At 50.3% G+C, this 14896-nt stretch overlaps 3 protein-coding genes across 4 annotated transcripts in view; 1 reads left to right on the top strand and 2 right to left on the bottom strand.

Moving 5' to 3' along the window:
- Positions 1-687: 687 nt before the first annotated feature.
- On the bottom strand, positions 688-2143 carry LOC6551207. The gene has a single exon (XM_001976978.3). The coding sequence runs from the start codon at positions 1994-1996 to the stop codon at positions 905-907; it is 1092 nt and encodes a 363-aa protein (XP_001977014.1). The 5' UTR covers positions 1997-2143; the 3' UTR covers positions 688-904.
- The window catches only part of LOC6551206 (centrosomal protein of 162 kDa), a 27057-nt gene continuing 14224 nt past the window's right edge, over positions 2064-14896 (bottom strand). The window contains exons 1-7 of one of the 2 annotated variants that reach the window (XM_026982790.1): positions 7227-7516; positions 6416-7076; positions 6139-6352; positions 5413-6074; positions 3732-3922; positions 3504-3656; positions 2064-3354 (exon numbers count right to left, since the gene is read on the bottom strand). In XM_026982790.1, coding sequence (XP_026838591.1) covers positions 3229-3354; positions 3504-3656; positions 3732-3922; positions 5413-6074; positions 6139-6352; positions 6416-7076; positions 7227-7256 — 2037 coding nt within the window. In that variant the 5' untranslated portion in view covers positions 7257-7516 and the 3' untranslated portion in view covers positions 2064-3228. Of the gene's footprint in view, positions 3355-3503; positions 3657-3731; positions 3923-5412; positions 6075-6138; positions 6353-6415; positions 7077-7226; positions 7517-14896 lie in introns of those variants that run through there. The other variant, XM_001976977.3, reaches the window with a different exon arrangement.
- Positions 9909-14404, top strand: LOC6551205 (protein P200). The gene is made up of 5 exons (XM_026982789.1): positions 9909-12321; positions 12392-12580; positions 13250-13391; positions 13449-13974; positions 14045-14404. The coding sequence occupies exons 1-5, from the start codon at positions 9927-9929 to the stop codon at positions 14336-14338; spliced, it is 3546 nt and encodes a 1181-aa protein (XP_026838590.1). The 5' UTR covers positions 9909-9926; the 3' UTR covers positions 14339-14404.

Genomic DNA, 14896 nt, shown 5'->3' with positions numbered 1-14896 from the left:
CATAAAATTGCCCATCGACTTGGCAACTGTGTCCCGGAGATGGCCATGAAACCACTGCGGGTATAAAAGCAGGCGTCGGCAGCTCGCAGAGCTGTCAGTTCCAAGGAAAATCGAGCAGCGAACGAGTGCTTCTTCGAATTCCGGTTAGCCTCGGAGCCGGAGGCTCGAGGATGGACCGGAAAAGCCTACGGACTATCTGGACCATCGTTACATTGGCCGGGCAAACGGAGCACCAGTACCCCCAACTACTAAGAATATCACTAACCAAGTATCAACTGTGTATTAAGCGAAACAGTCTAGTTATATGGTTATATATCTGCATCTTATCCGCATTAACAAACATTTAATCTACCCGTAGGTCAGTAATCTAAATCGAAATGTAATCACTGTTAAACTTAGCCAGTTAAATGTTGCTGTTGTTTGGGATCGTATTGTCATGGAGCTGAAAGATTTGAGCAGCTTCTTCTCTTACTCGTCTATCCGCAAATACCTTACTCGTATATTTGTATGCAACTTCTTCGCTAGTCTCATACGGAATACTAATGTATAACTATCCTTATGCTTGAATGCACGATACAAGAAGCACATATGATTATAATGTTCGTTTATGGGGATTGCCCGAATCGTCGGTAGTTATCCATCCAAATATCAAATAAATTGTACTCGTACTTTAACCAAAAGTTGGACAAAAATCATACGGAATTTTATTGAAGGGAGTTTAAAACGAATACTGGTGTATTCCAGCAGTGGTTAAAAGTTTAAATGCATCTCTGATCTCCGAAACTTCAAATCATTCAAGAAGCCTCTGCAGGACTTCTGGTTCCAGTCCGCAAGGAATCATTCATTCACGATTCAGATTCCGTGCGTTATAAAACCAGAAGTACCCCAGAAACCCCATCGTTTCCTATAGCATTTCGCAGTGGGTGATGAGCAGTGGCCGGCTGATTTTGCCATTCTTGGTACCATGAGCCTCCATGGCCTCGATGACCTTGTCGCCGCGTATCACCCGGCCGAAGCCCACGCGCTGACCCATGGCCACCGGCAGGGGCTTGAAACTGATGCTAAAGTTGATGGCTCCGCCGGGGAATCCGTGGACACAGAACTCCTTGGCGCAGGACAAGACGCAACCGAAGCGAGCGTGGCTCACCACGCGCGTGTCGAACTCCATGGGGTCACGATAGCTCAAGGAGGATGCTTCGCCTCTGCTGTTTTTACAGCTGCTCAGGAGATAGCCCTCCACCCACAGACGGGGAAAGATCCGTCGCACGGCGAACTCGTGCGACCGCTGGGCCAGGCAAGTGCGGACGAACTGCAGCACCACCAGCGGCGCAGCCTCTGTATATAGCTGCACCACCACTTGGCCCAACGGCCTGCCGTCCATCAGGCCAAAGTGCAGCACAATCCTGGGCCGCAGCAGTCTCATCAGCTCGAAGTTTTCCTCGGGCATGTCCAGATCCCAGCCAATGTACTTCTTGAACACCTCACTATCGGCGAGAGAGGACCGATTGGTCATTACACTGGGACACTTTAGGCTACTCGTCTGCGATTGCCAGCTGGAGCGCTTCCGCTGGACGGCTCCACGCTTCCGCTCATGGATCCTCATCAGGCGGCGGCCCAACAGAAGATTGTGACGCTGTACTAGGTCCACCCTGTGCAGCATTTGTGGAAGGGCTGATTGGGGGACGACAGGTGGCCCCTCCACAAAGTCAATGGTGCCTCTAGTTCGCTTGATCTTCGACAGGTTCAGCAGCAGGCGCACATTCGCGTTGGTCCGCTCCAGAAAGATGCGGGCATCCTCGTGCAGAACATCGAATCCGGACAGTGTCTTGGCGTTCAGCAGGGGCGGTCGCTGGTGCACCAAACTGGTGGCTCGACTCAGACGATGGAGGTACAACTTGTTGCGACTCTGCTGGACTCGTCGGTGGTGGCGCTCTGTGAAACTGGATACTCTGGAACCGATGGAACCATCGATGCGAATCGAACTTCGGTCAAACATATCCAACAAATATCGATAAGGCCAGGAAGCTTACTTTCTTGGCTATAAATATCATAAGGTGTGCGAATTGGAATACTGGGAATTTTTATTTGGTTTTTATCTTAATTGTCCGCCTGCTTGAGTTTTTACTTATGGGATCTATACTATTCCATTCGAGTCTTAACAGGGACCGTAATATTTGGAAAATTCACTTGGTAATCGTTTAGTATGCAAAAATAATGTAAGTCTTAACAAAAGTTGTACATAATAAATACTGGGTGAACTTTACATTGCTTATAATAGAACTAACGAGGAAGTATCGTGTACTATAGATCATCTTTCATTCTTAGTTACAGTATCTCACCAAGTTTTGAAATACTTTCATGTTCGGTATAGGTGGTCGGAAGATAGGAAATTGGGGTTAGGGAAAGGGTATGAGTAAACCGCATTTACGGCCCCTGGTTCTTAGTTTGTTTTTAACTTTTTCAAAGTTCTCTATCATAAACGCACAATAATTGGGTTAGGTAAAAAAAATTCAACTGCTAGGTTGGTAAAATTAATTGTGCTCGTACAGCACCTTCGTCTAAATCAAATATATAATATTCATGTTGAGATCGCTTCGAAATTCTGTACTTCGATATTCTATATACATAAAATACTTATTTCTAGTACAACTCTCATTTCCAATGCTACATCTCTTTCGTTTCCATGGAGCTACCACCTGGCTCGCTCTCTTTCACACCTCCATCGCTATCTCTTTCTAAGTTATGTGAACGTGGTTTAAACCATTCAATTTCTACATCAAAACACCGATATTTAAAATACATTCTGCTCTAAGAACTACAATAACTTTAATCGTGTTCTGTTTCATTAAATATCCTTGGTGAGCAAAGGGCCGTGAAATGGATGCCGTTTGGCCATCGGTGCCAGATTGGATTGCGGCTGTTGCTGGGAAAGATCTTAAGCCTATAAATAAGTGGTTGGCCAACTGATCACTTGTCGATACATGTACTTATTGTTTCCATTTTGAACACATTCGAATTTGGTTTGGGAAAATCGCAGGCGCGTCAGTTAGAGTTCCATTTTTGTAGACGCAATCCAACCTGGCAGCAAGTGCTCCCAAGCCCTGCTCCTTGTTCTGGCTAAAATTGTTTTATCATTGGATGTTTTCTGCTTAGACGGACTCTAATCGAATTGGCTGGCATTAAACGTGGCAATGTGGCTTAAGTATATCCTAAACACCCTGAACTCCACTACTTGTTGTTGTTCTCCTGCATCAGATCCTCGAGAGCGCCGTTGAGGCGTCCTTTGCTGAGTGCCTCCACCAGCATATGAAGTCGCTCCTCCCGCTCCGAGTGCCTCCTTTCCAACAGCGATACCTTGAAATAATATTTATGTCGCAGAGATTAGTGACGCAGCCAGCCAGTAAGTTTATTTTCACATTAAACAATCAAAACCTCTACTTGACTTGTCCTGCACTTTCTTGAACTTGCAATGGATCTTGATTGTTTCATGGAGCCTTCCGTACCTTGGCTTTCAGCGCATAGTAATCCACGGGCACCTTGCGCCGCTTTTGGGTGGTCAGTGCCTCCTCCCGCTCGTTGAGGCGCTGCTGCAGGATCCGCACAGTCTCGTTGCAGGAGGCCAGTTCCCTTTCGTGGGCACTCTGCAGGGTCTTCAGCTGAATGCCCGGTTCAAGTAGTAAACATTAGTTGGGGTTTAAGCCAAGTTTAAGTGGGGTAGTCAAATCACTTACATCCTGCAGCCGCTTGTCGTGCAGAGTTTTATAGTCGGCCTCCAGCAGGCGGTACTTGTTTTGGGCCTCCTTCAGAGCCTGACTTTCGGTGGCCGCCGGTATGTGGTCACTGTGGTGGTGGTGCTCGTAGCCACTGGAGCGCCTCTGCAGGGATCCGCCGCTGGCCTGGGACCTCAGATCCAGTTTGCTGCCTGACATGTCAGAAGCGCGAAATATGGCAAATGTAATAAATCGAATATAATACAACCAAATACGCATAATCCATAATTATGTAAGCTGAGATGGGGTTCATTGAGCTGCGTGTGGCCAAATTTTGATAAAAAATTTTCACAAAAAGCGTATTGCATAATCCGACGGTTATGAAGAGCGATTTACATGTTTTACACGCGCGTACGAAATTAAAACACTCGCTGATGTGGCTATTTATACGGTTATCGTCGTCCGCTTTTGGCATTTACAATTATTAACAAAACAAATTTGACGGAGCGACGGCTCATTAATTAGCCACAAAAGCCGCACAGCACATCGCATCAAAACACACATAGCGAGGCAATAAAAAGAAAAAAAAATATACAAAATAATCACAAACGCAGAAAAAGAAGCAATAAAAACCACGCTTAGCTTTTGGCCAACGACAGAGGCAGAGGCGGCCAACAAGTCATGGCATTATAAAACGTCCATTTCGGCGGGAATGGTAGCGGGGCAAAAGAAAGACGAGATGGGGCCGAAGAAGACCTGATCCAATCCAAGTCGATCCCCAGCAGCGTCCACCGACCCGCCGCCAAAACAAACCCGCGTCTTTGACTTTGACTTTCGCTTTCGAATTTTCTTTTTCGATGGCAGCCACACCGCAATGGCAACAGCAATAGCAACAGCAATAGCAATGGCAATAGCAACAAGAAATTTAAATCGAATCGACAAAAGGTAAATAAACAGCGTCAGGCCGCACAGGTGACATAACCAAGTGCCCGAGATGGGCCTCCCACTCCGCCCTCCACTCCACATGTATCTCTCGGTCGGTCGGTGTCTCCAACTTGGAGTGTGTGGACTCAGTTTCGTTTTGGCCGTTTGTTTTAACCCTAGCACAGCATATTTGTTGTTAGAAAACCCAGCAAATAGAATTTACAAGCAAATAAAAACTTTACTGCTCAAATCATAATAAATAATTTTCGACGCAAGCAGCCAAATCATTTCTCTCATCGCTGCTCTTCTTCGAGAGGCCCAATTTAACCCATGGCGATCAGGGGGTTAAGGCGTCTTGGCCCGGCTAAAACGTGTTTGTCTTGGCCATTGGCCGATGGCCGCTTAGCCGCTTAGTTGCGCTGCAATTGCCGTTTGAAACGAGTGCAAAAAGTGGTCAAAAGGCCGACAGCGTCGACAGCCGTACAATGATTTATTCCAGCAATTTATTTGCCGTCTCTAGAAGCGGAGTGGCGGAGAGGGGTCCCCCAGCTTGCGGGGGCGGGGCGGCGGTGCCTGGGAGCGGGGAGCGGGGAACTACCAAGTGTACGTGCTGACCGGGCAGAGAAAGTCCATAAATTACCAGCCATCCATCGGCGACCGAGTGACACAAACACAACCGAAATTAGAGAGGGGCTATGGGATGGGTTTTTGGATTTGATTTTGGATTTCAATGGGGATGGGGATGTGAACCTCGAATCGGGAGGGAGTCGATGCTCACCTGCCTGGCTGCAGGATCCACTACCCTCCCTGTCCCGCTGCAGCTTCCGTATGGTTTTCTTGCACTCATCCAGCTCCCGCGTAAGACGCTGCATTGCCTTGTTTTTAATGGCCAAATCGACGCGCATACTCCTCACGGAGCTGAGCAACTGTCCCTCCTCCTTGGATCCTCCGCCGCCATGGCTGAGCAGTGAGAGCGTCGAGTCCGACTGCGAGATGGGCAGCTTAGAGGGGCCGGCGGTGACCAGTGGCGAACGCCTTTGACCGCCACTTTGCTTCGAGTTCGGACGCGACGTGTTCGGCGTGGAATTGGCCGTGCTGCTGGTGCTGCTGCTTGCGGACGGGGCATGTGGATGAAGGTGGCCATGCGCGTGGTGGAGGTGCTGCTGCTGGCACACGAGCGCCGGCGAGGGGCAGCCAATGGTATTGGTACTGTGATCCCGCGTTCCATTCGCCGCCTGGGTTTGGGTGCCCATTGTGGTCGAGCTGACTGGGGTAGCTCTTCCTTGGCTTACTCCAGCGCCGATTGTTCCATCTTCGTCCAAGGGCTCCGTTTGGGTGCAATTGTTGTAGTATCTATCCGCCCTCTTTTGCATGTAGCGATCTAGGGTGCGCACCTGCGATTCTATCTGCTCGTTCAGCTTTGTGTTGATCTCCTGGAGGCTGTAGATATAAAGAAATATGATAAATCAATGTTCTTTTGAGCAACCTCCTATCTAGAACCCACCTTAGAACCTGCGTCTCCAAGTCCGCGATGTGCGTCTCATATTTGGCTTGCACCGAGTTGAAGCGCGCCTGGACATTGGCCAGAATCTGCTGCGCCTTGCGATCCTGCTCCTTGGCATCCGATTCCAACTGGGCAATGCGCTGCTCCAGCAGCTTGCGACTAGTCAAGTTCTCCTGGTCGTTGAGCGGACACATGCCCGGACTCTTGGACGCCACTGGGGGAATTACAGAACAGGAAAGTTGAAAAGATAACATTTGTTAGGTTGGTCAAAACGCACCAATCAGAGCGGACACGGAGTCCGGATGCTTGAGCATGAGTATACGCTCCATCTCGCGGCACTGGCGCTGCAGATCCTGAATGACGCGGCTGTCCTCCTTGCCCTCTGCAGTTCGACGCCGCTCCTGGTGCGCCTCCTGGAGTTCCTCGCGCAGGGAGCGCTGCATCTGGAGCGCCTCACCACGATCCCGGCGAGCCGCCTGCAGTTCCGCCCTCAAGACATTGGCGCACTCATTGAGATGCTGCACATCCAGCTTGAGCATCTCGGACTCCTCCTGCAGCCGGCTGTTTTGCTCCCGGAGCGCACGTTGCGTTTGCGACAGCGAGTCGCTCTGCAGGCGAACGGAGGCCAGGCGCTCCTCGGTGTCCTTGAGCCGCTCCTGCAGTTGCTCGATCTCCAGCTTGAGCGCATGCTCCCGGGACACACTACAAGCGATCTGCTCGATGGGCGAGCTCAAGGTGCTGACCATGCGCTTGGGTGAGCTGCCCACCGCCTTCTCGCTGTAGCTGGCCATCGGGCGAATGGGCTGACTGGTCTTGCTGTAGGAATAGCCTTGGCCCTTGGACTGCCTGCCAGTCGGCGGACTGCTCACCGCATTGCCAGAGTCCTCAGCCCGCGAAAATGTGGGGGCGTCCACCTCCGCCTCGGTGATCTCCTCCATCTGCAAGGAAAAGATATGAAAACAAAAATGTAGAACACTACATACTCGTAGGCTGGGGAAAGTGGGAAATATTTCTCCAGCATTTTCTGCAGTTTACTCATGCTCCACTAAACTATTATTGGAAAACCATTTCGAAAAGCTGAGTTTTACCTCGCAAATTTTAAGAGCCAAGCTCAACATCTCACTCACAGGCCACGTGAAAGATGAAGAGGTTCGATGAGTCGCGGCCACGGGGACATGTGAAAGTGCAGGGGAGGTGCTCCTGGGGTGTGGCAGCTTAACGGTAATGGGCCACAAAACGAGCCGTGAATGTGCGCGTTGCGAGAATAACAATAATACTTAATACTTGTCGTCGCCGGGCGGTTGCTTTCGGTGCCTCCAACATCCATCCTCTGGAGAGATGGCGAGCAGCGCAGGCCAGTGGAAACACAAAGACAGCGCACTGGAAATACACGCCACAATGACAACTTTATGTCCAAGTGGACAGTGGACCCAAATGCTCATGGCCTCAGTCAAATTTTTGGACAGACTCGGTTTCAAACCCCATACCGAAGTATTGCCATTCTTGACCGCCATAGATGTGATCTAAATTGAGTTGCACAAACGAAAGACTTAGGCAACGAACTAGCTATGCGCTGTAACTTGGCCCACTGTGCGCGGCAGCAACCCTCGTCAAACGCTATCGACTGTCAAGTGGCACCATGGGTCTTATGGCTGCCCGTGAGCGTAAGGAGATAATTGGGATGATGTGGGCGGCCAGCAGCAGCACCACCAGCGGCAACAACAACAACAATGCACTCGACACTCGACAAAAAGCAGCGAAATATATCGATGAAGAAAGAAAGTTCGTGGCACCGAACCCACTCCCACTTCCACTCCCACTCCGCCCACCATCGCCCATTGTCCCACTGTGCTCGTCGGCATGTGTGTGTGTGTGTGTGTGTGTGTGCGTGTGTGCATTGGTTTTGAAGTGGCCTTTTTCGGCATTTAGCCGCCAGCGATTGACTGACATTCGCTGCCCACTCTCGCTTTCATCGACTCCGCCAGGCTGGTAGTAGAATCTACCTGGAAAGCATCGCACACCTCCAACTCGTTTGCACCATTCACTTCATTCATACTTTTGTGAATTTTATGGAGCTGCCACTTTCCACTTGGAAATCAGCTTGAAATGTGTGAACCCATTTGCTGGGGTGCTCGATTTGAATAGGTTCTACTTCGTTTGGAGATTCAACCACTAAGCCACTTGAATAGTTACATTGGAAAACATATTTTTGCAAAATTTACAAATTTAATGGGATTTAGACAAGTGTTAGAGCTCAATAGCATGCTATCCAAATTGCCAATTAGCTATAGCTTGTGAATTTCACGCCGAAACATTAACGCGTTGGATTAGATTCATTATCGGTCGGGTGCCAAATGGTTGGGCAAAATTAGAGGCACTCGCCAATAGGCAGCCGTCGGTCGATTGATCAAGAAACTATATATGGCGGACTATTAGGACAATTTCACTACTTGACCCAGGCAATGGCGATGGTGATGGCGATGGCGATTGCAATTACTTGAACTCTCGCTCTTCCTCAATTGTCATTTGATAAACTCCACTTATAAAGTGAAAGGAGCGGCAGAAACAGCAATGGAACCAAGCCGAACCGGCAATTGTTTGCCCGCCAACGAGGTGCGGTTGATTAGAGAGCAGAGCGTGGGTAATACCAACACAAATATATAATATTCGAGTGCAAATAAAAGCCACAAAACAACTTATTCAGAAATCATGTCAATGAGCAAATTGGAAACTTTTAAAGCGCGCCAGCACTTTAACACCAAGAAATACAAGATGATCAGCATGTGATTTCGTGGCTGTGCCAAATCCGAGCAAACACGGGTGCGTCCTGCTGCACTTGCTCCATAAATATGTGCATGTTTATTTATATATAGCCCGATTCCAATGACAATACACATGACAGTTAACGCGCCACTGCCAATTGACATCGATTATCAATTGGGGGCCCCGCTGATTCAGCGCTTCAGCGATTCAGATCGAGATCGATATGGAAATGGAGCCTCAGAATGATTTGCTGTGCATATAGAAAGTCGATCACTCGATTACTGTGGCAGTTGATGGCACTTACGGAGAGCTACATTTTATATTTAATTGGGAAAAAGTTATTTATGGCATCGGAAGCTCAACAGCACTTAATTGCACAGCGGATGTGTGAGGAGTGATATTTGACTTATTTTCACTTTATTTTCTGATTATACCTTCGCTTATTACACGCGTACATGTGTTAAGTAGGAAATAATCAGAGGCATTCAACAAACACATTTTAATGAGCTTCTTGGCGCAGATTTAAACTGTTGATCCTAAGTCGCCTTTTGTTGGTTTCCCAAGAAATTTTGGGTGGCATATCGTGCCATTTGATCTGTTATAGTGCATATATTCAGATTATCAGTTTCTGGTTATGCTCCGCATCGATCCCGAAAGAAAGCGAGAGCGGGCGACCTGTCGCTATGGAAATGTGGGATCGTTGCCGGATTCGAAGATGGTAGAAATGCTGGGCGGGAGATATGGTTATGCCGATGACACTTGCTGGGGGGGATTAACATAAGAGCGGGCCGTGGGCACCGTCGCGGTCGCTCACAAGGAAGAGAGCCACGGGCTTCGGACACTGGGAACATACATTAACATACATAACAAGTTCCACTCTTTGATGGCCAGTGTAAGCGGGCAGCGACGCCGGCAGCGGCAGAGCGACGCCGGCTGCGGCGGCGGCAGCGTGAAGAGAAATATCGAAAATGAAATGGCAATACTTTCCCAGCGTTGGTATAAAAGCGCCACTCCACCAATGGGACATGTCTCATTACGGTTCACAGTCAGATCCCGCTAAGATGTACAACGCGAGATCGCGTGGCAGCGCTGCCAACGAGGGGATTTCCCCCAAAAGAATAATCACCATCGGCTCAATGCTCCTAGTCCTGGCTTTTGGCCAGGTGGCGTCCATGGCGCTGGATCGCCTGGCTCTCGAAAGGAACGAGTTGCCAGCGGATCAGCAGCAATCACAGCAGCAGGATGTTCTCGTGGACGACATGAAGCTCACCTCCATTCCCTCCGCCGACTCATCGGACATGTATATGCTGGTGCCCGATACGGTGGCCAGCCAACTGGAAGACACCGAGCATGTCAATCGCAACTCCATCGAGGCCGATCCCGAATCAGATCCCTCAGGCTCATCCTCCGTCGATATGCTGGCGCTGGAGAGCGATTCCAGCCCGGCCATGCAACTTGTGGAGCTGCCCAGCGACATTACGGTGGCCGAATCCCAGCCAGAAACGGAGCACGACGCGGAGAACGATCAGCAGCAGCACGAGTCCATCGAGGAACATGTGGTCCTAATGAAACCAGCTAGCCAGGAGGCTCAGCTGGAGCAAACCGTGGACTTGGCCACCGAAGCGGCACCAGTTCCCTTAGATGATGAGCAACCAGAGGATGAATCTCCTGCTGCCACCGAAAGTGCCCTGGAGGAATTGGAAAAGGAATCCGAAGCGGCCATGGATGATCAAGTGCCCGAGGAATCGGAAACTCAGCCGGAACAGGTGCAACCAGAGGAGCCCCAGTCGGAATCTGAAGGTGAACAGGCGGAAAAGAAGCCAGAGATTGAAGCTCAGCCAGAGATTGAAGCTCAGCCAGAGATTGAAGCTCAACCAGAGCTGGAGCCCCAACTAGAAGTGGAGCCACAAGCAGAAATAGAGGCCCAGCCTGAAGTGGAATCCCAGCCTGAAGCGGAATCCCAGCCTGAAGCGGAATCCCAGCCAGAAGTAGAAGCCCATCCTGCAGTGGAACCCCAGCCAGAAGTGGAATCCCAGCCTGAAGCCGAATCTCAATCAGAACCCGAAACCCAGCCTGAAGTGGAAGCCCAGCCTGAAGTGGATGCCCTGCCAGAGCCTGAATCCCAGCCAGAAGCAGAGTCCCAGCCGGAAAAGGAACCCGAAGTCGAGGCTGAGAAAATCAGTGATAACGAGGTGGACACCACGGATGCATCCCTGATGGAAACCCTGGTCGAGGGCATTGAAGATGGTCTAACTGCCGCTATGGACAACCTGGTGCCTGAAGAACTGGCCGATGCCAGTGATAACCAGGAGCCGGAGCCAGAGCCGGAAAGCGAGGACCAACAGTCCCCAGTCACAGAAGCCATTGAAGAGCAGGCAATTCCCGAAGTTGAGCAGGAAAAGGAAAAAGAAGCCGAGCAGCAAACCCTGGCCGATGAAACTGAGCAGGATGTTGCCCAACCTTCGAATGACGAGCCAGTCGAGATTGCTCCAGAGCAACAAATTCAAGCGGAGATTGCTCCAGCCGAAATTCCAGAGGAAGCCAAGCCTGAGGAGGAAGTTCTAGTGGAGGAGGAGGCCAAGCCCCTTGAAGAATCCAAGCCCGAGGAGGAAATCAAGCCCGAGGAAGATTCCAAGGCAGAGGAGCAGGTCCAGAATGATGCCGAGGCTCAGCCAACTATTACCGAAGTGAAACCAGAGGAAACTCCAGCTGATATCCCTGCCGAGATCCCTGTCGAGATTCCTGCTGAGATCCCTGCCGAGATTCCTGCTGAGATTCCTGCTGAGATTCCTGCCGAGATCCCTGCTGAGATTCCTGCCGAGATTCCTGCTGAGATCCCTGCCGAAATCCCTGCCGAGATCCCTGCTGAGATCCCTGCTGAGATCCCTGCCGAGATCCCATCCGAGATCCCTGCTGAAACCCCTGCCGAGATCCCAGCCGAGATCCCTGCCGAGATCCCAGCTGTAGCCCCTGCCGATCTTCCAGCTCAAGTTCAAGCCGATGTTCCAGCGGAAGCCCCAGCTGAAGTCCCTGCAGAAGTTCCTGCTGACATCCCATCCAAAATCGAAGATGAAATCCAATCCGACTCCACGCAAAACGAAGTGCAAGTGGATAAGGAAGCCCAGCAGCCAGAGAAGGAAACCAAGCCCATAGAATCCTCCCTGCTGACCACCATCATTCCCATGGTGGTGCCCCAACCCCCGGTGCCATCGCAACCCATTCAGGTCCAGGATAGTGTGCTGAACTACGTCAACGCCTCTTTCCTGCAGCAGCAGCCATCGGAAGCGGATCTGCCCAAGACGGAGGAGGAGTCGCCATTCAATGCCCATCTGCGGCGCTATGATGGCGCCCAAGTGTGGCGCATCGTGGTCCAGACCGACAAGGATAAGCGAATGGCCGACGAGCTGCAGTCCAAATACGGTGCGTGCCCCATCTGATGCCCTGGTACCTTCGATAGCTAATCTCATATGTTATTTGCCGTATTTCTTAGATGGCCAACTGTGGAAGGAGGTCAAGCAGGAGGTGGACTATCTGCTGAAGCCACAAGTTCTGGCCGCCGCCGAGCGCCACATTCGCGCCGCCAATCTTTCCCGGATCGTTCTCATCGACAATCTGCAGCGTGTCATCGAAAAGGAGAATCCCCCGGCGGAGAAGATTGCCGAACTCCAGAACCGAAAGGGTAAGTACAAATGAAGCAATCAAAGAGTGAGTTTAACAGAATTCTGAAGAATTGCATTAACTATTCTTGCGAAGAAATCCAAACTGTGTTTTTAAAGCCAAAAAACCCACAAGTTATTGTCAAGAGGAGGGTTGTCTTGAATCACACACACGCTATCCGTGCAGCAAAAGGATACATCCTTTCTATTATTATTTTTTTTTTTGGCGGAGCAAGAGCTTTTGATTGACAGGCGATAGGCCGGTGCCACCCTTTTTTTCCAACGCGAGGTGTCGCCGCAAACGAGCATTTAATGCACTCGGCGAGGGGCGTGTGAAAAGTCATCAAGCGCAAAGTGGCTTTGCCATAGGAACGTGCCACGTGCCACGTTGCCCCAACTCCAATCCCTGGACTTGGGGAGGGGAAAAACGCACCCGGAGAAAGGGGCCAGGTCCTTGCAAGACGCTATTGTTTAATCGATAGCCGGCGAAGCGGGGACGCCAGACGACGCCAAGACAAGGATGTCTCCTTCGAGGGTTCAGGGCCGAGGGTTCTGGGTTCAGGGTTCTGGGTTCAAGTTGAGGGTCAGAGTGCCGAGCTCCCTTTTCCCGCATTGAACTGACAGCAAGTTGAATGAACCAAAGGGGTAAGACAGCATATTTATCTGCTTTGTATTTTTTGTACTACCCGCAGGACATCGCCTCACCTGGCAGGCCTACCATCGCCTGGAGGACATCCACGGCTTCATTGACTACATGGCCAAAACCTATCCGGACATTTGCTCCACGGAGATCATTGGCTACTCGGTGGAGAAGCGACCGCTGAAGATTCTCAAGTGAGTGCGGCCACAAAACCACTGATGCAATGTAATGTTAAATATGCCTTTCCATAGGATTTCCAATGGCAATGCGCGTAATCCTGGCATCTGGATCGATGGTGGCATGCACGCACGCGAATGGATCAGTCCGGCCACCGTCACCTACATTGCCAACCAGCTGGTCGAGGGATGGGAGGATCTGCCCGAGCACATGCGCAGCATCAACTGGTACATCCATCCGGTGGCCAATCCCGATGGCTACGAGTACTCCCACACGACCGATCGCCTCTGGCGCAAGAACATGCGCGCCCATGGTCGCCAGTGTCCCGGAGTGGATCTGAATCGCAACTTTGGCTACAAGTGGGGCGGCAAGGGCACCTCCGCCAGTCCCTGCTCGCAGACATATCGCGGCAGCAAGGCCTTCTCCGAGCCGGAGACCTTCTACATCTCCAAGTTCATCAGCGGCTTCCCGCGCGAAACCTTCCAGGCGTACCTCTCGTTCCACAGCTACGGCCAGTACATTCTGTATCCTTGGGGCTACGACTACCAGCTAACCCAGGATCGCGCCGATCTGGATCGTGTGGCGCGTCAGGCGGGAACGGTGAGTTATCCTCAAATCGAGTGTTACTCCACAGGCCTGGAATTGTAATATGGTATTCGTTCTATTCCAGAGCATCACCAAGTCGACGGGCGTGAAGTATACGGTGGGATCCTCCGCCACAACCTTGTACCCCGCCGCCGGCGGCTCCGATGATTGGGCCAAGGGCATTGCGGGCATCAAGTACGCCTACACCATTGAAATGGGCGACACCGGACGGTATGGCTTCGTCCTGCCCGCCAGGTTCATCCAGTACAATGGCAAGGATGGCGTGACCTTTGCCGACACCGTGGCCAGGGCCATTGCCCAGGGACGCGGAAAATCGGTGGCCAGGAACAGCAGTGGCAGTCGGAGGCGTGGCCACTAGTCCGGACATTTAGCTCAATGCGATTTTTGTAAATCAGCCTAATGATTTTTTTTTTTTTTTGCTATTTATATGAATACTATTTATTTATTTATTTATTCTACTTGTAACTAGACAAATTGTACACACACACAAGAACACACAAGACAAAAACAAAAAAGCTCATCTAAATAGACTGAAAAATGTTTATTGAAAAATGAAAAAATAAAAAAAAATTAAAATAATTGAGAACAACGTTAATGTGTTTTAACTTGGGGCAATGAATTGTTAATACTTCGATTAGTAAACAAACAAAACCGAAAATGAATTGTTATACGCGCAGACAGCAAAGCCAAAATGAAGAATCGCTGGCTGCCTTCTTCTAACCAGTATAACAGTATGACAGTCGCAGCTCAACCAAAGTAAAAGTCCGAAATGAAAAGCATCAAAATCAGCGGCATTCCGTCAATATGCAAATGCGTTGGCCTTAATTGGGGAATCGGTCAAGTAATAGGTAAATACATGGCCCGCGGAAGACGCGAAGAACGCGGCTCGGAGAATGGCAAACGAAGAATGGCGAAC

Source organism: Drosophila erecta, unplaced genomic scaffold, assembly GCF_003286155.1.
Source record: "Drosophila erecta strain 14021-0224.00,06,07 unplaced genomic scaffold, DereRS2 tig00000218-arrow-arrow-pilon, whole genome shotgun sequence".
NCBI lineage: Eukaryota > Metazoa > Arthropoda > Insecta > Diptera > Drosophilidae > Drosophila > Drosophila erecta.
Note: the sequence above shows the minus strand (reverse complement) of the source record. Positions and strands in the feature narration are given on the sequence as shown.

Excerpts from the sequence above, each read along its gene's own strand:
- LOC6551207 (XM_001976978.3), bottom strand. The coding sequence starts at position 1,996 with ATGTTTGACCGAAGTTCGATTCGCATCGATGGTTCCATCGGTTCCAGA.
- LOC6551205 (XM_026982789.1), top strand. The coding sequence starts at position 9,927 with ATGTCTCATTACGGTTCACAGTCAGATCCCGCTAAGATGTACAACGCG. Across the intron at positions 12,322-12,391 it reads CGAGCTGCAGTCCAAATACG|ATGGCCAACTGTGGAAGGAG; the intron begins GTGCGTGCCCCA and ends CGTATTTCTTAG. Across the intron at positions 13,975-14,044 it reads TGGCGCGTCAGGCGGGAACG|AGCATCACCAAGTCGACGGG; the intron begins GTGAGTTATCCT and ends GTTCTATTCCAG.